Source organism: Somniosus microcephalus, chromosome 2, assembly GCF_052327205.1.
Source record: "Somniosus microcephalus isolate GS21.2 chromosome 2, FLI_Smic_1.0, whole genome shotgun sequence".
NCBI classification, from domain to species: domain Eukaryota; kingdom Metazoa; phylum Chordata; class Chondrichthyes; order Squaliformes; family Somniosidae; genus Somniosus; species Somniosus microcephalus.
Window position 1 is genome coordinate 311,724,469 of NC_140988.1, and position 25,603 is coordinate 311,750,071.

The 25,603-nt window shown below is 46.3% G+C and overlaps 1 protein-coding gene across 1 annotated transcript in view; it reads left to right on the forward strand.

Annotated features, from left to right (window-relative positions):
- The window catches only part of dnai1.2 (dynein, axonemal, intermediate chain 1, paralog 2), a 464,908-nt gene that overhangs the window by 350,633 nt on the left and 88,672 nt on the right, over positions 1 to 25,603 (forward strand). The window contains exons 17-18 of the mRNA XM_085974010.1: positions 1,787 to 1,935; positions 5,900 to 5,999. Of these exons, the coding sequence (XP_085830136.1) occupies positions 1,787 to 1,935; positions 5,900 to 5,999 (249 nt within the window). The remainder of the gene's footprint in view (positions 1 to 1,786; positions 1,936 to 5,899; positions 6,000 to 25,603) is intronic.

Genomic DNA, 25,603 nt, shown 5'->3' on the forward strand with positions numbered 1-25,603 from the left:
TGCGTTGCACAAGACTGTTTTCTGAAATAATGGATGGCCTTTATACTGGAGAGGACGTTCCCTTTAATTAGCGCCCCCCGGGGCCCGCGCTGGTTGTGTTGCGTTCCTTTTTCCAAACGCTCCGGCCGCCCGCCGCACAATGGGGCGGTCCGACTGAAGTTTGCAATCGGGGCGGCCAAAGTGCGTTGCACGAGGATGTGACGTCATTTTTTGCGCGCGCATCCGGGCGGGCGCTAAACTTTGCGCCGGCGCTAACGGGCAACTTAATTTGGGGCGGGGCGCAAACTGCGCTGCGCCCGGGCGCTACACGCATAGCGCCCGGAAATCACTTCTCTTAAGGCGCTAACTGCTGGCGCAAGCAACTGAAAATCTAGCCCTTAGCGCCCCCCTGTGTGCTAACAGGAGGCGCTAAGGTACCGAATTTCTAGCCCAAAATCTCTTATCTCAACCTGTCTTGTCCTCCCCAGCCTGGAGTCTCTTAACTCATACTCATTTTCCAGGAAAATGAAACTTAAGCTGTTCCAGTAAAACTTTACATCAACCCCTTACTTGTCTCGAGCTCTAATACAATCATTTAAAAACAGTATTATTCGTGTCACACTTTCATTCATGTAACCATATACATTTTAGGTACCCCTAATTTCTAACAGCGCTCTCTTCTCCTGCAAGGGGGGAAAGAAGAGAACTTTGAGTGAGAGTGATGGAATGAGTGTAGGGAAGGATGGGCTACATCTGTAGAGGGTGACGATGAGGGAGTCGTGTGACATTGCCAAATGGCCTCCTTCTGTGGCATTACTTCCTATGATTGCATTAGGATGAGGGTGAATGTCAGTGATGGTTAGTCAGATGGGATGTGAGTAGGTGCATAGACAGTGAGGAATTGGTGCACCTGCAAGGTAGGTTGGTGTGAGGAGTGATGTGCAGGAGTAGGCTTGGGAAGGCAGAGTTATGGGGTTGGCACACACATCAGGATGTAGTTGAATGTGGCATTGTACTCACCTTTCCTGACCTCATGAGGCCATTAAATCTCTTCCTACACTGGATGCAGGAGCGGCTCACAACACCCTTGCTGCTCACTTCGTGGACAATTTTGAGCCATGCCTTCTTTGTTTTACTAGCTGACCTCTTCCTGCCATCACCAGGGAAGAGGACCTCCTTCCGTGCTCTCACTCCCTGGAGCAGGATTTCCAGGGAGGAATCAGAAAACCTGGGTGCAGCCTTCTGGCACTGAGACTGCATCCTTGGCTATAAATTTGTGCAACCTCACAGTCAATGTATTGGATGTAACAGCGACAGGCACCTCTCACAACCACCTCAGACCCTCCTACAACAACCTTCAACTGATGTGTGCAAGTAGGCAAGCTGAAGGCGAGTCATCCGCGACGTCATCAGACCCGCTCCAGTTAATTGGCCGGGAAACCCACTTGACTCAGTCAATTGATCTGGTTAAGTTAAACACACAGTGGAGAGCACGCTGATAGAAAGATCCTGATGGTGACCTGCTACACGGCACCCCCACACCATCATCAGCTAGATGGAGTACAATTATGTTTTCTGGTATGTTACAATCTCATGACATCCACACCAAGAGAAATGGAAAAACAGTAAACTGAACACAAGAAAGATAAGAAATTGTAAAGAGTTTTATGTTGTCTGAACCATGTACAAGGCACAAAAATACTTCAAAGTTGAGGCTAATAACTGCTCAAGTTTTACTCTTATTCTGCCACTTTGTGTATATTATCCCAACATGTGCTAAATAACTTGTTACTGTTGTATTCTTTAGTGCTCCAAAGCCTATTCAAGTGAGTTTCTGGATACGTATGATGCCCATCATATGGCAGTGGATGCCTTACGCTGGAATACCTTCCATCCAGAGATCTTCATTTCCTGTAGTTCTGATTGGACAGTGAAGATTTGGGATCACAATTTAAAGTAAGTGAAAGTTGAGAAGGAGAGTATCTCGTTGTATCGTTGGGCAAATGCACCAAATAATACGTAGACCTGTCCAGTCTCACTCATTAGGCGGGACCCTCAATCAGTTTGCTTCAAAAATGAAACCTATTTCACTCTTGGAAAATAAACATAACTCTACTTATTTATAGGATTTGCAATCTATCTTGCTCCTTGTAATCATAAATTTCACTCCTAATATTTCTTCAGCTTTGACAGCCCTGGTAATAATAAAGCAATGATCAATACAGATAACAAAGGTTCCAGGGTTTCACTTTTGATTTTTGCTGAGTTAGCTGTTTTCAAGTGGGTGATATTGGAGGTGCTGCAGTTAAACTCAGTTCATGGGACTACTGAGTGGAAAAATCATCCAGGATTTCTAGTCCTAATCACAACCCTGCAAATTAGAGCAAACATATTTGAGAACTGAAACTTATGCTTTGCAACTGACCTAGCTGGTTCTCTTATTACATTATAATAATGTAGACTTGTTTGCCTAGCTCTTCCTTTATGGTAGGGTTCCTACTAAAAAATCTTTGTGGCGTGACCTCCACCTTGTTTGGAATAATAAAGAGAGATGCTGCATTGTGCCCTTGTGTGTTGAAGGATACGATGCAGCTTATGGGGACCCGGCTCATATTTCAGGATCAGGCTAATTTGAATCTTGGTGCCACTTGCCGCAGTGTAGTGTGGCAGAAGGTGCAAGCTGAAGCAAAAAATATATTTTTTTAATTATTCTAATCTTCTGTGTTCCCTAATGAACTAGACAAGGTGACTCTTTAGACTTTAACGTCCGGGTTAACCTGGCGTGCAAGCAGGCTGACAGTGGCAATGTCTGGACCTCTTAAAGGGACACACACATCATTCAGGTAAGTTTGAATTTAAGGGTTTGGACTTTTTTTTTGAGTTTATTGAAATGGTGGCTTGCTGCAATGGATGTGAAAAGTTTTTTTAAATGTGTAGAGAGTGCTGCTGGATGCTTGCAAGGGCTCGGATGGTAAATGAAAGCCTTTGAGAAGACAGAACATGCTGCAAGTACTCAGCAGGTCACGCAACATCCGTGGAGAGAAAAACAGAGTCCACATCTCAGGTTGGCATGCTGCCTGAGCAACTGAGTATTTCCAGCATTTTATGCTGTCATTTCACATTTACAGCATCCACTTGCAGAGGGAAAAGGAAGACGCAGAAGAGGAGGAAGCCGCAGAGGAGGAAGCCGAAGAGAAGGAATCAGAAGAGGAGCAATCGGATGGAAGGATGCATCCCAGACAGCCCTGTTCTGGCCAGGATATCTGGAATGGAATCATCCACTTGCGGTCCCAGTGACCACAACTCCAATTTCCCTTTCAACATTAATCCCACACCTTACCTTCCATCTGTTACTGACCATCACAATATCCTCTTCGCCACGATGTGAAATAAAAGGCACACAAAGCAAACTTTCCAATCCATCTATATACGTCTATTCATCTAATGTGACATCAAGGAATCAACTCATCACCCGTATGCATTCTCCAGGTGACTGTCTTGTGTGTGCCTTTGCCTATCCGACTGATATCACGCAGTGTTACCCCAGTGGCTGCAGCATGGCTAGTGGAAGGCTGCTGACTTTCAGTGGGGGACACTGCAAATGTCCTTGCTGGTTGAACCTGAGGAGCTGGTGGCTGGGAGTGTCAAATCAATTGTCTTCTGTTCTTGTTCTTCTTCACTCTCCTCTCCCTCTTCTTGTTGACCCACTGGCTGGGTGGGCTGCATTTCTTGGGTGTGTAAAATGAGGAAGGCACAAGGGTGAAGTTGTGCTAAGGGGAGAGCGGGAAAGCAAGAGGTGCATGCCAGAAGGAGGATATCGTACGAGGATACCAGCATCTTGTATCGTTTCAGCCCTGCCGCTGGCCAAGGGCTCAGCCATGCCCCTGCCAAGAATGGCCTGCACCGTCTCCTTCATGGGGGTGAGGTGAGGCTAGGAATGGGAGATGTGCCTCGTCATTGGTGCAGATTGTTGGTAGGTGATTGGGGGTTGTGCATTGAGCAGTGGGTTTTTTTTTTATTCGTTCATGGGATGTGGGCGTCGCCAGCATTTATTGCCCATCCTTAGTTGCCTTTGAGAAGGTGGTGGTGAGCCGCTTTCTTGAACCGCTGCAGTTCGTGAGGTGAAGATACTCCTACAGTGCTGTTAAGGAGGGAGTTCCAGGATTTTGACCCAGCGACGATGAAGAGTTGCTGCAATGCATCTTGTAGGTGGTACACACTGCAGCCATGGTGCACCAGTGGTGGAGGGAGTGAATGTTTAAGATGGTGGATGGGGTGCCAATCAAGCGGGCTGCTTTGTCCTGGATGATGTCGAGCTTCTTGAGTGTTGTTGGAGCTGCACTCATCCAGGCAAGTGGAGATAATTCCATCACACTCCTGACTTGTGCCTCGTAGATGGTGGAAAGGCTTTGGTGAGTAAGGAGGTGAGACACTCACCGCAGAATACCCAGGCTCTGACCTGCTCTTGTAGCCACAGTATTTATGTGGCTGGTCCAGTTAAGTTTCTGGTCAATGGTGACCCCACCACCCCCCCTATGATATTGATGGTGGGGGATTCGGCGATGGTAATGCCGTTGAATGTCAAGGGGCAGTGGTTAGATGCTCTCTTGTTGGAGATAGTCATTGCCAGGCACTTGTGTGACGCGAATGTTATTTACCACTTATTAGCCCAAGCCTGAATGTCATCCAGGTCTTGCTGCCTGCAGGCATGGACTATTATCTGAGGAGTTGCGAATGGCACTGAACACTGTGCAATCATCAGTGAACATCCCCACATCTGACCTTATGACTCCAGCTGGTGGAGAGTTTTCCCCCCGATTCCCATTGACTTCAGTTTTACTAGGGCTCCTTGATGTCACACTTGGTCAAATGCTGCCTTGATGTCAAGGGCAGTCACTCTCACCTCATCTCTGGAATTCAACTTTTTTGTCTATGTTTGGACCAAGACTGTAATGAGGTCTGGAGCCGAGTGATCCTGGCGGAACCCAAACTGGGCATTAGTGAGCAGGCTATTGGTGAGTAAGTGCTGCTAGTGGTGCAGTTGGTAGGAAACGGCTTTTGAAGATGCATTCACTGACCTTGCCCAGTGGTCTGAGGTCATGAAGCTTCTTTGGACACTGGAGCCAGATGGTGGGGATGACACTGCTGGCAGTGATGACCTCGGTGATGTACGCCCACATCCTTCTTTCTGGAGGGCCTCCTGGCCCTTGTGGGTAGAGGGCCTGTGTTGCAGTGTTGACCCCTAGCACAAAGCTGGAGTGCTGCATGCGAGATCCTCGGTACCCCTTCCCTGGCTTGCTGAGCCATTTGTGTTAGTGCTGAGGCAGTTTTCTCATTTGTGGAGGTTAGGAAGGTAATTCAGCTTTAAGAGCATTTGGAATTTCTTTTAATTGTTGAATATTTTTTAAAAGGCAGTAAGGGCTGAAAAATGTATTGATTCACTTCATTTTATTTTGTATTGCTTCAGTGTGCATGGCCCCTTTAATTGTCAGACCTCTTCATTGCCCACAATTCCTTGTGAGCTCTGCAGCTTCACGCCCAGGGGCTGTGGGAAGCTGCAACGCCAAACCTGGACAGAAACTTCATCCCGGATCCCTCCAGCAATGCCACCAGGATGGCTTTGCACAGAAGGTGAGTGCTGCACCACCTATCTCCATGCCCCCGAGGCCAATTTCACTCGCTTAGCATTGTGGCCATATCCAGCAGCCGTTAACTGCAGTTGCCGGTGACCACGAATTGTTCCCTATCAGTGTTCCTACAAAACTTCAGTACAGTAATGTATAGCAACAGATACCAACTCCATTGAAAAAGTGTGCTAGGAACAGGCTGTTCCAAGAACTGAGCCTACCCAAGGAACCAATAAGTGCTTTAATGTAGTTTAAAATTACTTTAATTATGGTTGCTGTGTGTTCTCTTTCAGGAACCCAATGTTCACTTTTGATCTTAATTCACCGGTTGGAGATGTTACCTGGTCACCATACTCTTCAACTGTTTTTGCGGCAGTTACAACAGATGGAAAGGTAATACACTTTTTTGTATATGTGAGGATTTTCTCAATCTCAGACTCAGTCAATGTTTCAAATTATTATATTTACTATGTTAAAGGCGCTATATAAATGCAAGTTGTTATTATAAATTGAGGATAAACAGTGCTGGAGAACAGAGACATTTTGCTCTGTAATTTCAGTAGCATAGGCAATCATTGTGGCATGATCAATGGTGTAAGATCGTGATCAAATTCTGGATATCCCTGAATTGTTGTAACAATCTAAATGCCAATCTTCCAGCATCCTGCAGTTCAGGGAGAAGAGGTTTCTGACTAGATACAAATGTGGGCAGTATTATAATATCAGCTATGAAGAGAGACTGGACAGGCTGGGGTTGTTTTCCTTAGAGCAGAGAAGGCTGAGGTTGGACCTGATTGAGGTGTACAAAATTATGAGGGGCATAGATAGGGTAGATAGAAAGGAACTTTTCCCCTTAGTAGAGGGGTCAATAACCAGGGGGCATAGTTTCAAGGTAAGGGGCAGGGGGTTTAGAGGGGATTTGAAGAAAAACTTTTTCACCCAGAGGGTTGTTGGAGTCTAGAACTCACTGCCTGAAAGGGTGGTAGAGGCAGGAACCCTCACAACATTCAAGAAGCATTTAGATGAGCACTTGAAACGCCATAGCATACAAGGCTACGGACCAAGTGGTGGAAAATGGGATTAGAATAGACAGGGCTTGATGGCCGGCGCAAACACAATGGGCCGAAGGGCCTCTTTCTGTGCTGTATAACTCTCTGACTCAATGGACTCGGTTATCCAAGCCCCGAGGAGGCGGGTTTGGAGGCGGGAGTGGTGGGAAAATTGCAGAATCGGGGGGCAGGAACCCATCCCACCCCCAACCCGCCTTCATGCCAATGTCCCAGGAAGCGGGTACCCGACCTGTGCTGGGAGCCGCCTCCCCAAGGCGGGAAGGGGATTAGTGCCAATTAACTGCCTGTTAACAGGTAGTTAACAGGCAGTTTTTTGCCTAATCCCTATTTTTAGCCCTGAAGTGTGAGCTGTCCGACAACTCCGAACCATGCCAAGTTAGCGAGGTGGACCGTCGGTCTGCAGGGGTTGGAGGGGTTGAGATGTCGGTTGTGCAGGTGAGTGATGGGTGCATGTGTGCAGAGGTAAGTGTGTGAGGTAAGTGTAAAGTGTTTTAATAAGTTTTACTTACCTTTACTTTCTCCTGCAGGCTTCCTTCAGTTCTCGGGAATCCCTTAGCTCACTGGCACAGAAAGCAGAATGGCCGCTGAACTGTCAAAAGCTGCAGCCTCTGCTTTCTGGTCTGGCGAGCTCTCTGAGTCTGAGTAGAAGGATTCAAGTTAGAAAACAGATTGTCAGTGTTTGACAGCTTCACAGAGCTGTCAAACGCTGATTTTTCATCTGTGAAAAGCTCTTGACAGATGAAATGTCAATCGCTGATGTCACCAGTAACCAGGTGTCCCTTAATTGGCCTGCTGAGCCCGCTGGGCGGGCTTAACAAGGTCAATCAAGGGAAAATAGCGTGGGTTGGCCACAAGTCGATGGAGGCGGGACTACAACCCAAAAAGTGGGAGTCCCGCCTCCAAAAGTTCCCCATTGACAAAATCGAGCCCAAGGACTCTATAACATTGACTGAAGTCTACTAGAAACCAAATTAAGAATGTCAAACCTTATTTCATTTATTATCATTAATAGTTCTAATAAGAGATCTTCCCACAGGCTAGGTTCTATCCTAGATTCGGGGGAGGTGGAATATATATAATTTTCATTATACTTGCTTGCAATATTATCCAGCATTTTGCACAGAGATGAGTTTGTGTGACAAAATCAAAGCGGGGCAAATAAGTTATGCTCATTCATGCCCTGTTTATGCTGGGGACTTTATTTTGTGGTAAACCCAAGTACTATGGGCCCAGTTTCAATTTTATATTATACGCACATTAGATAGAATTACAAGAAAGGATTTAATTTTTTGAGGATTTATTTCAAATGGGTAAATGACGGAGTAAATTCCATTGTGTTTAGCCGATTTATCAGGCATAAAATGGGTGTTAAACCTACCACTTTTACGGTGGGATATCTCATGCCAGAAGTGCTCCTGAAATGCAGAGGTTGGCATATTGGTTCAGGCGCTCCATAAGCATCCCTGGCTGCATAGGCATCCCTGGTGGCAGCCTGAAATGAACGCTGGGCTGATTATAATATGTAAATAGGGGTTCTGTGCTTGAATTAGGACCCTTTTGGGAAATAGTGCTTGGAAGGATCTGATTCCCTCATTCTTTAAGCCTGCCCAGCACAATGTTGTGGAAACACTCAGGAAGCAGGCTAAAGCAGCAATATTTAAACAGATACTCACTTAAGCTAATTCTCCTGTTAGTCATTTTAGGCTGCTGGGATTTTTGGAGCCATTTTCTGGCTGAGTTTTAGCAGTTTTTGAGAGTACAGAGCTGTTGGAGAGCTGACTTTTGGCTGCAGCTACACTGACTGCAGTAGTTTTTGGAAATATGAGGATGTTGCTGGGATTGCCATTGAGGCTGCCCCACCAGCAGAAAGCATCAGCAGTGCAAGACACACCAATGGGAAGAAGGCGGTGAAAGAGGGTAGGAAGAAATTACCTCTGCAATCCCTTAGTGTCTGCCCCCTGTGCTCGTTTACCTATTCTGGTGTTTCTATGAGGTGGTTTCCTTGTCACTGGAGCCTGGGAGATAGAAGGTTGCTGATCATCCACCGAGGTCACTTGAGATGGCTGTGGTGGGTGATCTCAAGAGCTCCTGCCATTGAGGGCCCAGTTGCAGACTGCTGTATCTCAGTGTCAGCCAACTAGTTGTGTGAAACTAACAAGGGCCCTGGGCCAGAGGTTGGCAAGGTTGGCATGTTGTCATCCTGAGAGAGGACAGCATGAGCCTCTGCCATGGAGTCAATGCCACTGTCATGGGGATTGTGCCTCAATGTTCTCTCTGCTCTACGCGATAACAGCGAAGGAGTGTAGTGATGCTCTGGAAGCCCCTATCCATGTGCCCCACACTTCTATGAATGCTCTTTATTATGCTATGAAAGCCTGAGGATCATGAAGCTGTTTAATTGTTGTAAAACCCCAACTGGTTCACTAATGTTCTTTCAGGAAGTGAACCTGCCGTCCTTACCCAGTCTGGCCTAAATGTAACTTCAGTCCCACACCAACATGGTTGAGTCTTAACAACTCTCTGAAGTGGCTTAGCAAGCAACTTAGTTGTCAAATCCACTACAAACCCACCAACACTTTCTCAGAGCAACTAGGGATGAGCAATTAATGCTGTTCTTGCCAGCAATGCCCACATTCCGAGAATGAAAAAAAATAGTCCTTATCAATGTGGCAGACGTGAGACTATTCCATGTACTGGCTTGTTTCAAGCTTATGAATTTTCAAACTGGAATGGAAGTCTGTTTAAAATATCAGACTGCAAAACACTGCAGAAATGTTTGCAGCAACATGCAAAAAATTACTTTCAAATGTTGGTCTCTATATTCTACATAAAATGGTAATTAAAATAATAAAGACTGGAGGAATTGTGGTGATTCACTGTAATATGCTGCAGTTTGGTTAAAGGTATAAACACAATGGAATTTTATTCTGCAGGCTGTTTTTGTGATCTATGATACAAAGGAAATGGGAATAAGTTAAGAGACCTGAATCCTTTGTATGCTTCATCAACTGCCAGCAGTAAAGGCTCTTAAGCACATTTCTTTTGCTGCCCACATTTGTGGGTGGCAGGAAATATTGGAACAGATAAGGTATAAAGCCAAAGATTATCAGTCGCTCAAGTTCTGCTTAAAGCAGGGTGGGGATTCCACTGTGACCTAAAGCATTATTTGTTATAATACAATTTAAACCAACATGAAATGACTTCTTTCACAAAACCTGTCATGGAATAGTAGAGGAATTTTCTGGCAGAATCTTGCATACAGCTATTCTAAAATGAGATAACGTTCTAGTTTTATGTGATTTGCTGGGCCTGTTGAGTCTGAGTGTCCCAGCTATGCTTATTCTAAATCACTGGACACAGACAACAAGAATAACTTAAACAGGTCTTTACTAATCGAAGGTCAGGGCTGAACTGCTTAGCAAATTACTACACAGAGTTTATATACCGGTGTGGTCACCACCGGTACTACAATATACAGTAGCCAAGAGAAAGTAGTCCATCTCTTAAGGTAGTCTGTTAAGGTGGTACAGGTTACATACACCACAATTCCTCCCTTTTTAGCTTAACAGTGTACATCCCAATTTAAACATAACATGGATAACATATATACAACTTCATGCAAAACTGTTCAAAGATTCAGTCTCTGAGGAGGCCTCCTGATCCGAGTTGGATAACGCCTTTCAGGGGTCTCTGATTCTCGTTGCTGGGGTGACTCATCTAGTTGATCTCTTATGGGTTGGACATCATCAGATACATTGGCGTCTGAGGTAGATGCTTCAGGTTCACTAACTTCTTCCACTGGTGTCTCTGTCGTAGTCATGGGTTCGACCCTTGTTCTCGATTCTACAAGTTGGTCAGCATGACGTCGTATTACGTTTTCACCAATATCTACCGTGTACATCAGGGGTCCTTGTCTGGCACGAATTGTTCCAGATTGCCATTTCTCATTCTTATAGTCCCGGGCTAACACTGGTTGTCCTATTTCGAAACTCCGAGTGGTCTTGTTATTTATATGCTGGAACTGTTTGTTTTCGACTTCCCTCCGCACATTTGGTTTTAACAAGTCCAACCTGGACCGCAACCTCCTGTTATAGAACATCATGGCAGGGCTTTGATTTGTCACTGCATGAGTGGCGTTTCGATATGCCATTAGGAAATTGTCCACCTTGTGTTGTAGTGGAATCTGGTCTTCGCTCATGGCCTTTATCGCCTTTTTGAACGTTTGTACAAATCTCTCGGCCAACCCATTTGTAGCCGGATGATATGGGGCAGAGGTATAATGTTTCACCCCATTCTTCATGAATTTCTGGAATTCTTCTGACACAAACTGCGGTCCGTTGTCTGAACATATTTGTTCTGGCAATCCATTTCTTGCGAATATCGTTCTTAGAACTGCGATCGTCTTTTCCGAGGTAGTGGTCGCCATCTTAATCACTTCTGGCCATTTAGAATGTGCGTCTACCGCAATTAAAAACATGGAGTCCATGAATGGACCTGCGAAGTCAATATGTACACGTTGCCATGGGGTTGAAGGCCATTCCCATGGATGCAGCGGTGCAATTGGAGGTGCATTTTGCACTTTTTGGCACCCTGAGCAGCTTCTAGTCAGATCCTCTATTTGTTGGTCGATACCTGGCCATCACACATAAGCCCGAGCAAGGCTTTTCATCTTGACTCCCCCCAGATGACCTTCATGCAGTTCCTTTAGAACTCTTTCCCTTAATTTAGGAGGAATAATCACCCTTGTTCCATACATCAATGTTCCTTGACAGACGGACAGCTGTTCTCGTCTGGCTGAGAATGCCGGTAACAGTGGTTCACCATGAGCTGGCCATCCCTTCACTGTCAATTCGTAGACCCGAGACAGTGTCGGGTCATTCCTGGTTTCTCTCTCAATACTTGCATTGGTGACTGGTAAACATTCGATGATGGTCGAGTGAAATAACTCAACAGGGTCAACTGTCGGTGCCTCTTCCGCTGTAGGTAGTGGCAGGCGCGACAGCCCATCAGCATTACCATGTTGCTTTGTACCTTTGAATTCGATCTGATATTGATGTGCCCCTAGGAAAAGGGACCATCTCTGGAGCCTCTGCGCTGTCATCACCGAAACACCCTTCTTAGGGTTAAAAATGGAAACCAACGGCTGGTGGTCTGTCAGCAGCGTAAACTTTTGCCCTTGCAGGTAATGATTAATTTTTTTTGCTCCCCACACAAGGCTGAGAGCCTCCCTATCTATCTGAGCATAGTTGCGCTCAGCGGAGGTCAATGATCTGGATGCGAATGCGACTGGTCTTTCCAAGCCATTTGGCAACTTATGTGAGAGCACTGCCGCAATACCATATGGAGAAGCATCACAAGCTAAACAAATAGGCAGCGTTGGGTTAAAGTGAGCCAACACTTCCTTAGAGCTGATCAATGCCTTGCTTTTGTGAAAGGCCCGCTTACAGTCCTCGCTCCACTTCCATGGCACTCCCTTCTGCAAAAGAGCGTTCAGCGGGTGTAGCACCGTGGATAAATTTGGCAGAAACCTATGGTAATAGTTAATCAACCCTAGGAACGACCTCAACTGGGATACATTTTCCGGAGCGGGAGCCTTCACAACAGCTTCGATCTTGTCAGGTGACTTGTGAAGCCCCTCCTGGTCAATGACGTGACCACAGTACGAGATTTGCTTCTGAAAGAACTCACATTTCTGGCGATTAACTCGACGTCCATATTCTTTCAATCTGGTGCGCACCTGTTCCAAATTTGCAAGGTGTTCCTCATCATCATCTCCTGTAATCAGAATGTCGTCCAGGTAGCATTGTGTGCCTGGAATTCCCTGTAATATCTGCTCCATGGCCCTTTGCCAAATCGCTGGAGCCGATGCCACTCCAAAAACTAGTCTATTATACCGATATAAGCCCTTATGCGTGTTGATCGTGAGATACTGGCGTGACGCTTCATCAACTTCCATCTGTAAGTACGCCTGCGCCAGGTCTATCTTGGTGAAGTGTTTCCCGCCAGACAACGAAGCGAAGATATCCTCAATCCGTGGAAGCGGATATTGCACCGTGTGAAGCACCGGATTAACAGTGATCTTGAAATCGCCACAGATGCGAACCTTCCCCGGTTCCCCCGGCTTATTACTCGAAGAACGCTTCATGACGGGAACAATGGGCGTGGCCCATTCACTCCAGTCCACCTTTGACAGTACTCCGGAATGTTCTAGTCCTTCCAGCTCAGCTTCCACAGCAGGTCGTATCGCATAAGGTACCGGTCTAGCTTTGAAAAATTTCGGGTTTGCATGTTCTTCAACCTTGATGTTTGCCGTAATTCCTTTCAGTGTTCCCAGTCCCTGCTGGAACACCTCTTTAGCATCGTCCAATATTCTGGACAGTCATTTAGGTTTGACATTGTCCTTTTTACCGGAATCTACAGTTAGTGCTTTTAAGGAATGCCAGTCCATATTTATTCTCCTGATCCATTCCCGTCCCAGTAGTGGTGGACCTCCCTCAGGTAACACATATAAGTCCATTCCTCGGCTTTCTTTACCCTTGTGGACCACCTTTACCTTTATCTTTCCAATGGGGTATACTCTTTGCCCCGTGTATGTTTTCAATACAATCTCCGTATCCCTTAGGGGAATGTGTGGAAATAACCTTTTGTAATCTTGCTTATTCATGACCGTCAATGCCGATCCAGTGTCCAATTCCATCTTCACTTGGACTCCTGCTATCTGAAGTGTGACCCAGATAGTTTGGTGGTCTGCTGTGTTACCCACATTATGTATTCTTAGACAACCCAGTTCCTTACTGCTGGAGTCTGAATCCGTCTTCTGTTCATCCGAACTGTTCTCTGTCACCTTGTGTACCTTTTTGCACTTTTCCTGCGGTGACTTTTTGTTGCTGGTCTTCTTTCCTGACCGGCATACTTTAGCTATGTGACCGAGCTTGCCACATTTTCTGCATTCCTGATTTTTGAACCAGCACTGGTTCTGATCGTGCGTTGTCCTTCCGCAACGATAACACTTTACTGCACCCAATGCCATTTGATTGGTGCTGAGTTCCGATGACCTTAGCTGCATTTCCGCGGTGCCTCTTGCCGCGGCCTCGTGCGATGCTGCAATGGTGACAGCTTTATCAAGCGTAAGGTCCTTTTCCTCTAGCAGTCACTTTTGTGTTCCTTCTTTTAATAATCAACACACGAATTTATCTCTCAGAGCATCTGCTAGTCCTGTACCAAACTGACAGTACTTTGATAGCTTGCGCAGTTCAGTTAAGAATTCAGCGTTGCTTTCCTCTTTCAGCTGCGTTCTTCTGTAAAATTTAAATCGTTCCGCTATCAGCAGCGGCGTGGGGTTTAAATGTTCTTGCAGGATATTAACAATATTCGCGAAAGTCTGATCCGCCGGTTTATCTGGTGTTACAAGGTGCCTCAATAACCCGTACATCTTCGCACCCATTGAGTTTAATAAGGTTAGTGCTTTCTTATCATCTGGTACCTCATTTGCTGTACAATAAACTTCAATGCGTTCTACATACGTGGCCCAATCTTCAACATCGCTATCAAAAGCAGTGATGTTACCGTGTTTAGGCATCCTTGAGAGTTTCTTTAAATATTTTATTTTTCCAAAATGGCGGCTTCCCGCGCTTGTCTTCTTCCCCCGCCTACTAAAATGGCGGCTTCCCGCGCTTGGCGGCTTTTCCCGCGCTTGTCTTCTTCCCCCGCCGACTACAATGGCGGCTTCCCGCGCTTGTCTTCTTCCCCCGCTGGCTACAATGGCGATGACCACGCTGTTGCCGTTCTCGCCTCCCAGCGGTTCTTAATTTCCCCGACGCTGCTTTTGCTCCCCCGCGGTTCTCGTGGGCATTAACGCTTCCCTCGTTGCTGCACCTCTCAGCCCCGATTGCAGCCCGGCCCTTTACACCGGCTGCGGTCGAGTTCTCCGCGGTTCTCGTGGCATTAACGCTGCCCTTGTCGCTGCGCCTCTTGGCCCTGATTGCAGCCCGGCCCTTTTCACTGGCTGCGGTCGAGTTCTCCGCCCTTTTTCCTCCGGTTTCCCTCCCCTTCTCCACTGACAACGCGGCCGACTTTCTGCCCGTGTCGCTAGATCGGCTTACCCACCGCCGTGGTAGAAGGATGATCACTGCCTGTCGCTGATGGAGGACTTCATGGTCAGTAATTTCAACCAGGGTTCTCGATGCCTCCCGTGCGATGCGGTGCTCAGCAGGATGATGAGGGCGGATGCCTCTTCTCGACGCCCGTTCTGAGGACGAAGCTGCCTTGGATGCAAAACTGCCGCAGGGTAAGATCGGACTCGTCGCCACTGTTGAGTCTGAGTGTCCCAGCTATGCTTATTCTAAATCACTGGACACAGACAACAAGAATAACTTAAACAGGTCTTTACTAATCGAAGGTCAGGGCTGAACTGCTTAGCAAATTACTACACAGAGTTTATATACCGGTGTGGTCACCACCGGTACTACAATATACAGTAGCCAAGAGAAAGTAGTCCATCTCTTAAGGTAGTCTCTTAAGGTGGTACAGGTTACATACACCACAGGGCCCATCATTTTCTCCTTCAGTTAATAAAAGTTTTTTGTCTACCTTTCCCTATCTGAATTTGATTATTCTGCAGTATGCCTCTTTCCAATGCTAATCTATGGTAATAAGCTGATTTCACAAAAGCTCCCTCTTATAAATTGTTGTGCATATTGTACTTGTTGATTTAATTAAGTCAATATTGATCTTGCTTTGATGACTCATCTGTTAAAGGCTTTAAATAGTTGAGCCATGCAAACCAGTGAGCTCCCAAAGGTGCTGAATTAAGTGATTTTAACTAAGGCAACAGTTGGGTGCTACAATTTGAGTGAGCAGGGGGGAGGGAACTGGCAGAAAAAGGAACACTATAATTAATGTTAGGGGGCCTATAAACTACTCTCACAAGTGTTTCCTGCCCTTTGTTATTTCTTCGCTCCACCCATAATGATTTACATTCCTGCTTTTATCGGCTAAGATCCTTTCTCCCTACTGCCTTTATCTCATCCTTTATTCTCAGGGCTACCCCACCTCCTTTTTCTTTGCCTATCTTTTCTAAAAGTCAAGTACAGGAAACTCTCAATTTACCGGCACCTAAATAACCAGAAATCTCTGTTAACCGGCAAAATTCAGGAGTAGGTTCAGGTAAGTTTTACTTCATATTAGTGGCAGTTCCTGGATCTGTGGCTGTGTAACTGGGGTCATGCACTTGTTGTTAAGCAACATGGATGCTTGGTCTGTGGCCGGAGTTCCTGCACATGTTGTTAAGCAACAGGGAAGCCTGGATTTGTTGCTGTGTACGGAGCTCTCGTACCTTTTAACTGTACCTCTCAGTAATCTGGACTTTTTGATAAATTGGCACCACGCCGGTCCCATCGGTGCCGGATACCAAAGAGTTTCCTGTACCATGGAATATTTAGTTCCCAACCTTGGTCACCCTACAACCACATCTCAATAATGGCTTCTAGATCAAATGCATTTATCGCTATTGTGCCATTAATTCATCTAGCTAAGAAAGTTAATGTAGTGTATGTACTTTGCAGAAGGAACTATATTCTGCAGCCCCTGTATACTGCAGTACCAGTAGTGACCACCCCTGTATATAAGCCTGTGTAGTAACTTTGCATAGTAGTTCCAGTTTTGTCTCCACTCAGTAAACACCTGTTGTAACCTATTCCTGCAGTCCATGTCTTAATTACACACGGACATAATACTGGCGACGAGCAGATCCGAACTCACCTACAGTTCTGCACCACCTCATGGGGATCCATCCCTGAAGCGAAGTTGTTGGAGGTCGAGGCCAGAAAGAAGAAAGAAAAAAAAAAATCAAACAGAAGAAACGGGCGTCGACCGTGGACAACCGCCTCTGATTCATCGGAGTTGAAGATTTGCAGGAGAGGCTGTCGAGAGCGGGGCTTGGTTATTCTGTCTATGGTGTTCCAGCTAATCGGGCTGGTGGCAGGTAGTACACTGATCCTTCCTGGGCTGCGGCGGGCTAGAGCTCGATCGAGTGGCTTTTCAACGGGGCCGAGCAGCGTTGTTGGGAAGAGGAGAGAGAGAGAGAGAGGGTGGAGCACACAGGGCGCGGCCGGTGCTACGAAGCCGGGCAGCGTACAGACCCGAGAACAGGGAGGAAAGTGTCCCGGAGGGTTTGCTCTGACGACGGGAAAATAAAAGAAATTAGAAGTGCAGAAAGCCGCGAGGAGCTGCAGTTTGCCACGGGGACCGCGGAGAGCGGCATTAGCAGCAGCACGGGGGGGAAGTGCGCGAAGACCATAGGGCGTCGCCATCAAGGCATAAAAACAGCAGTAACAGCGCTAGCAGCAGCGGAGAAGACAGAAAGCGCGGGAGGCACTATCTTAATCCAGCGGGGAAGAAGGCAAAGCGCGGGAGGCGCCATTTTGTTCAATCGGGGAAGAAGGCAAAGAGCGGGAGGCGCCATCTTAGATTTCCAAGATGCCGAAGACTGGCAATATCACTGCCTTCGATAATGCAATAGAAGACTGGACCACGTATGTGGAAAGAGTCGAAGTATATTGCAAGGCAAATGAAGTAGCCGATGAGAAAAAGGCATCGGTACTACTAAACTTAATGGGCGCAAGAACGTACGGCCTATTGCGGAACCTGATCACTCCAGCCAAACCGATGGCGAAGAGTTTTAACGAAATTGTTGATATCCTACGGGAACACCTAGATCCTACACTGCTGCTGATAGCAGAATGATTTAAATTCCACAAGAGAAATCAGCATAAAGAGGAGAGCAATGCTGATTACATTACGGAACTACGCAAGCTATCAAAGCACTGCCAGTTCGGAGCAGGACTGGCAGATACCCTACGGGACAAATTTGTCTGTGGACTCCTGAGTGAAGGAACCCAGAAGAGGTTACTCTCAGAGAAAGAGCTGACGCTAGATAAGGCTTTCAGCGTGGCAGTATCGTACGAAGCAGCAGCAAGGGGAGCTGCAGAAATACAGCAAAAGCCACAAGAATACGGCACCCATGAAATGACACGGGGATTTGAAAAATGTTATCGCTGCGGCAGAACAACCCATGACCAGAAGGACTGCTGCTCCAAGGACAAAATATGCAGGCAATGTGGAAAGATGGGACACATTGCATGAGTTTGCAGGTCTGGAAAGAAGACTAACGACAACAAAAAGGCTACTAGGGAACAGTACAGGACAGTACAAAAGATGACGGACAGTAGTTCCGAAGACCAGAAGAGCGATAGTGAATCCGGGAACAAGAGACTAAGCTGTCTCAAACTTCACAACGTAATCGCAAAAGAGGATCACCGAACCATTTGAGTCACCCTCACGATAGCAGGGTCCCAAGTCAAAATGGAATTGGATACAGGATCAGCTCTGACCGTCATGAATCGACGAGACTACGAGCGGCTATTCTCACACATACCCTTGAAAGAGACATCCATTGTCTTGAAGATGTATACGGGGCAGAAAGTATACCCCAGAGGAAAAATAAGGGTGCCTGTCGAATACAACGGCAAGGAAATACAGAAATTGTATCTGTACATACTGCAAGATGGTGGACCACCGTTATTGGGACGTGAATGGATCAGAAAGATAAGTTTAGACTGGCACTCCATTCAGGCACTGACTGTGGCTGGTAAAAAGGATGACGACGTCACACCTGGACGATTGGCAAAAATCTTAGCTAACATCAAAGAGGTATTTCAACAAAAACTGGGAACTCTTAAAGTCGTAACCGCCTCGATAAAAATAGAAGAGAATGCAATTCCCAAGTTTTTCAAAGCAAGACCGGTACCGTATGCAATTCGCACAGCCGTCGAGGCAGAGCTGGAGAATCTGGAGAATGCAGGCGTGTTATCTAAGGTAGACTGGAGCGAGTGGGCGACACCCATCATTCCTGTCATGAAGAAAACGTTAAATAATAAGCCTGAGGAGCCAAGGAAGGTCCGCATCTGTGGGGACTTCAAGGTGACGGTGAACCCAGTCCTTCACACAGTGCAGTATCCTCTCCCGAGGATAGAAGATATTTTCGCCTCACTATCTAGAGGGAAGTGTTTTACAAACATTGACCTAGCACAAGCATATTTGCAGATGGAGGTTGAAGAATCCTCTAGGAAGTATCTCACGATAAACACTCACAAAGGTCTTTACCAGTATAATCGACTGGTATTCGGAGTAGCATCAGCTCCGGCGATATGGCAAAGAGCGATGGAACAAGTCCTGCAAGGGATTCCGGGGACTCAGTGTTACTTGGACGACATCCTAGTGACAGGTGAAGATGACAGTGAACACCTTGCCAACCTAGAGCAGGTGCTCACTAGACTAAGAGAACATGGGCTACGAGCCAATCGCCCCAAATGCGAGTTTTTTAAGAAACAGATATCGTATTGTGGCCACGTGATTGATGAAGAGGGGTTACATAAGTCCCCTGACAAAACTGAAGTGGTAGTTAAGGCTCCAGCGCCTGAAAATGTGTCGCAACTGAGGTCATTCCTCGGATTGGTGAATTACTACCATAAGTTTTTGCCGAATTTGTCGACAATTCTGCACCCACTGAACGCCCTACTACAAACTGGAGTAGCATGGAAATGGAGTGATAAATGTAAGCGGGCCTTTCAGAAGAGTAAAGACCTAATCACTTCAAGAGAAGTATTGGCTCACTACAACCCATCACTACCAATAAGACTGGCGTGTGATGCGTCTCCCTACGGCATTGGAGCGGTACTGTCACGTAAATTCCTTGATGGTTCAGAGAGGCCGATAGCTTTTGCGTCATGCTCGTTAACTTCAGCTGAGCGTAACTACGCCCAGATTGACAGAGAGGCCCTCAGCCTGGTGTGGGGGGTGAAGAAGTTCAATCACTACCTGCACGGTCAGAAATTTACTCTACTAACTGATCATCAACCTCTTGTCTCCATTTTCAACCCTCAGAAGGGCGTCCCGATAATGACAGCACAACGGCTACAGAGCTGGTCCCTTTTCCTAGGGGCACACCAATATGACATTGAGTACAAAGGAACTAAACAGCATGGGAATGCTGATGGATTGTCGCGCCTACCGTTGCCGACGGTGGAAGAAACACCTGCAGTGGATCCTGTGGAGATATTCCACTCGACCATAGTCAAATGTCTACCTGTGACGAATGCAAACATAGAAAAAGAAACACGAAATGACCCGACACTCTCCAGGGTCTATGATTTAACGGTGAAGGGATGGCCAGCACATGGCGAACCACTGTTGCCAGCATTCTCGCCGAGAAGAAAACAGCTGTCAGTGTGCAGAGGAACCTTGATGTGTGGATCCAGAGTAGTAATTCCACCCAAATTGAAGGATAGAGTGCTCAATGAGCTTCATGAGGGTCATCTGGGAGGAGTAAAAATGAAGAACTTAGCCAGAGCGTTTGTGTGGTGGCCGGGAATCGATAGAGAAATCGAAGAGATGACCAAGAGCTGTACAGGATGCCAGAAGGTCCAAAACGCCCCACCACAAGCCCCTCTACATCCATGGGAGTGGCCCTCATCTCTATGGCAAAGGGTACACATTGATTTTGCAGGTCCATTTATGGACTCGATGTTTCTAATTGCGGTGGATGCACATTCAAAGTGGCCAGAGGTAATAAAAATGTCAACCACCACAGAAAAAACTATCACAGTCTTACGAACCATATTCGCCAGAAATGGGCTGCCTGAACAGATTTGCTCCGACAATGGACCACAGTTTGTGTCTGAAGAGTTCCGGAGGTTCTTAAAGAACAATGGTGTTAAGCATTACACATCCGCCCCATATCATCCAGCCACCAATGGATTGGCTGAGAGGTTCGTTCAAACATTCAAGAAGGCTATCAAGGCAATGTGTAATGAAGACATACTCCTACAACACAAGGTGGATAACTTCTTGTTTGCCTACCGGAATGCGACACATGCGGTTACCAACCAAACTCCAGCTATGATGTTCTTCAATCGAAGACTACGATGCCGCTTGGATTTGGTTAAGCCAAACAACAGAAGAGATGTGGAGAACAGGCAGTTTCAGAATATGAATGAAAGGCCGACCAGGAGTTTTAAGATAGGTCAACCAGTTTTGGCCCGGGACTACCGCACAGAGAAATGGCAGCCAGGAACGATCTGCACACGGCAAGGACCTCTAATGTATACCGTGGACGTTGGAGAGAGCATTGTAAGATGCCATGCTGACCAGATTCTAGAGTCACTGGAAAACGTTAATTCTACACCACGATCCGATACACCTGGTGATGAAACCGAAGTACCAGTTGCATCTACCTCAGAATCGGTGATATTGGAAGCAGACAAACCAAACAACGACGTTGATCCCAAATCAACTTTGCCAGAAGAACCGGATACCCCAAAGAGGCGTTATCCAGACAGAATCAGGAAGCCTCCTCAAAGACTTGCTTAACTTCAGCTAATGTATCTAGCAACTGTAATTGTAAATATGTTATTTACTTATTCGAATGTTATGTACTGTTTAGCTAAAAGGGGAGGAATTGTAGTGTATGTACTTTGCAGAAGGAACTATATTCTGCAGCCCCTGTATACTGCAGTACCAGTAGTGACCACCCCTGTATATAAGCCTGTGTAGTAACTTTGCATAGTAGTTCCAGTTTTGTCTCCACTCAGTAAACACCTGTTGTAACCTACTCCTGCAGTCCGTGTCTCAATTACACACGGACATAATAGTTAACATGCAATTACAGCAAGCAATTAGGAAGGCAAATTGTATGTTAGCCTTTATTGCAAGGGGGTTGGAGTATAGAGTAAGGAAGTCTTGCTGCAATTATATAGGGCTTTGATGAGACCACAACAACAACAACCACATTTATATAGCACCTTTAAAGTAGTAAAATGTCCCAAGGCGTTGCACAGGAGTATTTTAAGAAATTTCTTTTGACACTGAGCCACATAAGGATAAATTAGCAAGTCAGGCAGCATCTGTGGAGAGTGAAGCAGAGTTAACGTTTCAGGTCAATGACCCTATGTCAGAACTGGAAAAAGTTGGAGATGGAACAGGTTTATTTTTTATTTCAGATTTCCAGCATCCGGAGTATTTTGCTTTTGTAAGGATAAATTAGGGCAGGTGACCAAAAGCTTGGTCAAAGAGGTAGGTTTTAAGGAGCATCTTAAAGGAGGAAAGTGAGGTAGCGAGGTGGAGAGGTTTAGGCAGGGAATTCCAGAGCTTAGGGCCTAGGCAACAGAAGGCACGGCCACCAAAGGTTGAGCGATTTATAATCAGGGATGCTCAAGAGGGCAGAATGAGAAGAGGGCAGATATCTCGGGGGAGTTGTGCGGCTGAAGGAGATTACAGAGATAGGAAGGGGCGTGGCCATGGAGGGATTTGAAAACAAGGATGAGAATTTTGAAATCGAGGCGCTGCTTAACCGGGAGCCAATGGAGGTCAGGGAGCACAGGGGAGATGGGCAAACGGGACTTGGTGCAAGTTAAGACACGGGCAGCCGAGTTTTGGATAACCTCAAGTTTACGTACTGTGTACAGTTTTGGTCTCTTTACCTAAGGAAGGAAATACTTGCCTTAGAGGGGTTGCAACGAAGGTTCACTAGATTGATTCCTGGGATGAGAGTGCTGTCCTATGAGGAGAGATTGAGTAGAAAGTGCATATATTCTCTGGAGTTTAGAAGAATGAGAGATGATCTCATTGATTTCTGAGAATGATTGACAGGGTAGATGCTGAGAGGCTGTTTACCCTGGCTGGAGTGTGTAGAACTTGGGGTCATAGTCTCAGGATAAGGGGTCGGCCATTTAGGACTGAGATGAGGAGAATTCTTTCACTCAGAGGGTCTTCAAGCTTTGGAATTCTCAACCCCAGAGGGCTGTGGGTGCTCAATCGATGAGTATATTCAAGAGTGAGATCGATAGATTGTTGGACACTAAGGGAATCAAGGGATATGGGAATAGGGCGGGAAAGTGGAGTTGATGTAGAAGTTTGGGCATGATCATATTGAATGGCGGAGCAGGCTCGATGGGCCGTATGGCCTACTACTGCTCCTATTTCTTATGTACCGCCCTTACAGAACCCACTGGATTCTGTTACTGGCATGTGATCCCCAGCCCAAGATTCTTCTTTCTGCCCTCTGCCCAGGCAATGAGAGGTGATCTCATTGACATATGCAAAATTCTTACAGGGCTTGACAGGGTGGATGCAGGGAGGATGTTTCCCCTGGCTGGGGCGTCTAGAACCAGGATCACAGTCTCAGAATAAGGGGTCGGTCTTTTAGGATTGAGATGAGGAGAAATTTCTATGCTCAAGAGGGTTGTGAATCTTTGGAATTCTCTACCCTAAAGGGCTTTGGATGCTCAGTCGTTGAGTATATTCAAGGCAGAGATCGATAGATTTTTGGATATTAAGGGAATCAAGCAATGTAGGGATAGTGCAGGAAAGTGGAGTTGAGGTCGAAGATCAGCCATGATCTTATTGAATGGCAGAGAAGGCTCAAAGGGCCGAATGGCCTAATCCTGCTCCTATTTCTTATGTTCTTTTGAAATGCTCGAGTAAGTCTACCAACCCAATTTTGAGGCCTTTACTACCTCGTTAGTGCTGATATGGCCAAGTTAAAATTGGCCTCGCTTTGCTCTTCTAAATACAACTTCCTTCATTCTGCAGAAATTTAGCTTCATGTTAATTTTAGCACTACAGGGAAGGTTTTTTTTAATGGTCAGGTTTCTCACTTATATAATGGTAGCTAGGACAAATAATTCTGAATATTTTCTTCTACGTGCATCAACAGTGCAGTAACATTGGCCCTGCTATTTAAGCGGAGGCTGCAGTGCTGTGCAAATATGGCCGGGGAATGTGTCGAGGTCGGAGGTCCTGCCAAATTTAATGACAGGATCTCATTACAATTTAGTCCTTCCATTTCCCGCCCAGCAGCCGAACAAATTGACTGGTTGTCCAGCAGCCGGGCAGGAAAAGTGGCGGCAGGAGGCTGCAGCAGTGGACTCTTCAGGACAGTCCCCAGCAATCAGGAGGGGAAAGTCGGGGTGGGTGGGGAGAGAGGCCATCATGGGAGGGGTGAAGGCCACAGATCGGTGCTTGGTCGAGGATAGTGAGAGGGGCCAATGCGGGAGAAGGTCATTGCGCGATGGGAGAAGGCTGGAAGGCAGAGGATGTAGGCTGCAATCGCGGCATAGAAACATAGAAGATAGGAGCAGGAGTAGGCCATTCGGCCCCTCGAGCCTGCTCTGCCATTTAATGAGATCATGACTGATCATCCAAATTCAGTACCCTGTCCCTGCTTTCTCCCCATATCACTTGATCCCTTTAGCCTTAAGAAATATATCTAACTCCTTCTTGAATATATTTAATGAATTGGCCTCAACTGCCTTCTGTGGTAGAGAATTCCACAGGTTCACCACTCTCTGGGTGAAGAAATTCCTCCTCATCTCAGTCTTAAATGGCTTACCCCTTATCCTTAGCCTGTGACCCCTGGTTCTGGACTCTCCCGCTATCGGGAACATCTTTCCTGCATCTAGTCTGTCCAGTCCTGTTAGAATTTTATAAGTTTCAATGAGATCCCCTCTCATTCTTCTAAACTCTAGCGAATATAAGCCTAATCGACCCAGTCTCTCTTCATACGTCATTTCTGCCATCCCAGGTATCAGTCTGGTGAATCTTCATTGCACTCCCTCCATGGCAAGAACATCCTTCCTCAGATAAGGCGACCAAAACTGCACACAATACTCAAGGTGTGGTCGCACCAAGGCCCTGTACAACTGCAGTAAGATATCCTTGCTCCTGTACTCAAATCCTCTCGCTATGAAGGCCAACATACCATTTGCCTTCTTAACCGCCTGCTGCACCTGCATGCTTACCTTCAGCGACTGGTGCACAAGGACACCCAGGTCTCGTTGCACTTCCCCTTTTCCCAATCTATTGCCATTCAGATAATAATCTGCCTTCCTGTTTTTGCCACCAAAGTGGATAACCTCGCATTTATCCACATTATACTGCATCTGCCATGCATCTGCCCAATCACCCAACCTGTCCAAATCATAGTGGAGTTTCTCTGCATCCTCCTCACAGCACACAAGCCCACCCAGCTTTGTGTCGTCTGCAAACTTGGAGATATTACATCGAGTCCCCTCGTCTAAATCATTAATATATATTGTGAATAGCTGGGGTCCTAGCACCGATCCCTGCGGTACCCCACTACTCACTGCCTGCCACTCGGAAAAAGACCCGTTTATTCCAACTCTTTGCTTCCTGTTTGCCAACCAGTTCTCTATCCAATTCAGAACCTTACCCCCAATCCTATGTGCTTTAACTGTGCATGCTAATCTCTTACACATGACCTTATCGAAAGCCTTCTGAAAGTCCAAATACACCACATCCACTGGTTCTTCCTTCTCTATTCTACCAGTCACATCCTCAAAAAATTCCAGTAGATTAGTCAAGCATGATTTACCTTTTGTAAATCCATGTTGACTTTGTCCGATCCTGTCGCTGTTTTCCAAGTGCTCTGCTATTACAGCTTTTATGATGGACTCTAGCATGATCCCCACTACCGATGTCAGGCTTACCGGTCTATAATTCCCCGTTTTCTCTACCACCCTTTTTAAATAGTGGGGTAACATTAGCTACTCTCCAATCCAGGGGAATTGTTCCAGAGTCTATAGAATTTTGGAAGATGACCAGCAATGCATCCACTATTTCTAGGGCCACTTCCTTAAGTACCCTAGGATGTAGATTATCAGGCCCTAGGGATTTATCGGCCTTCAATCCCGTCAATTTCCCTAGCACCATTTCCCTACAAATACTGATTTCATTCAGTTCCTCCCTCTCATTAGACCCTATGTTCCCCGACATCTCTGGGAGTTTATTTGTGTCCTCCTTTGTGAAGACAGAACCAAAGTATGTATTTAATTGGTCAGCCATTTCTTTGTT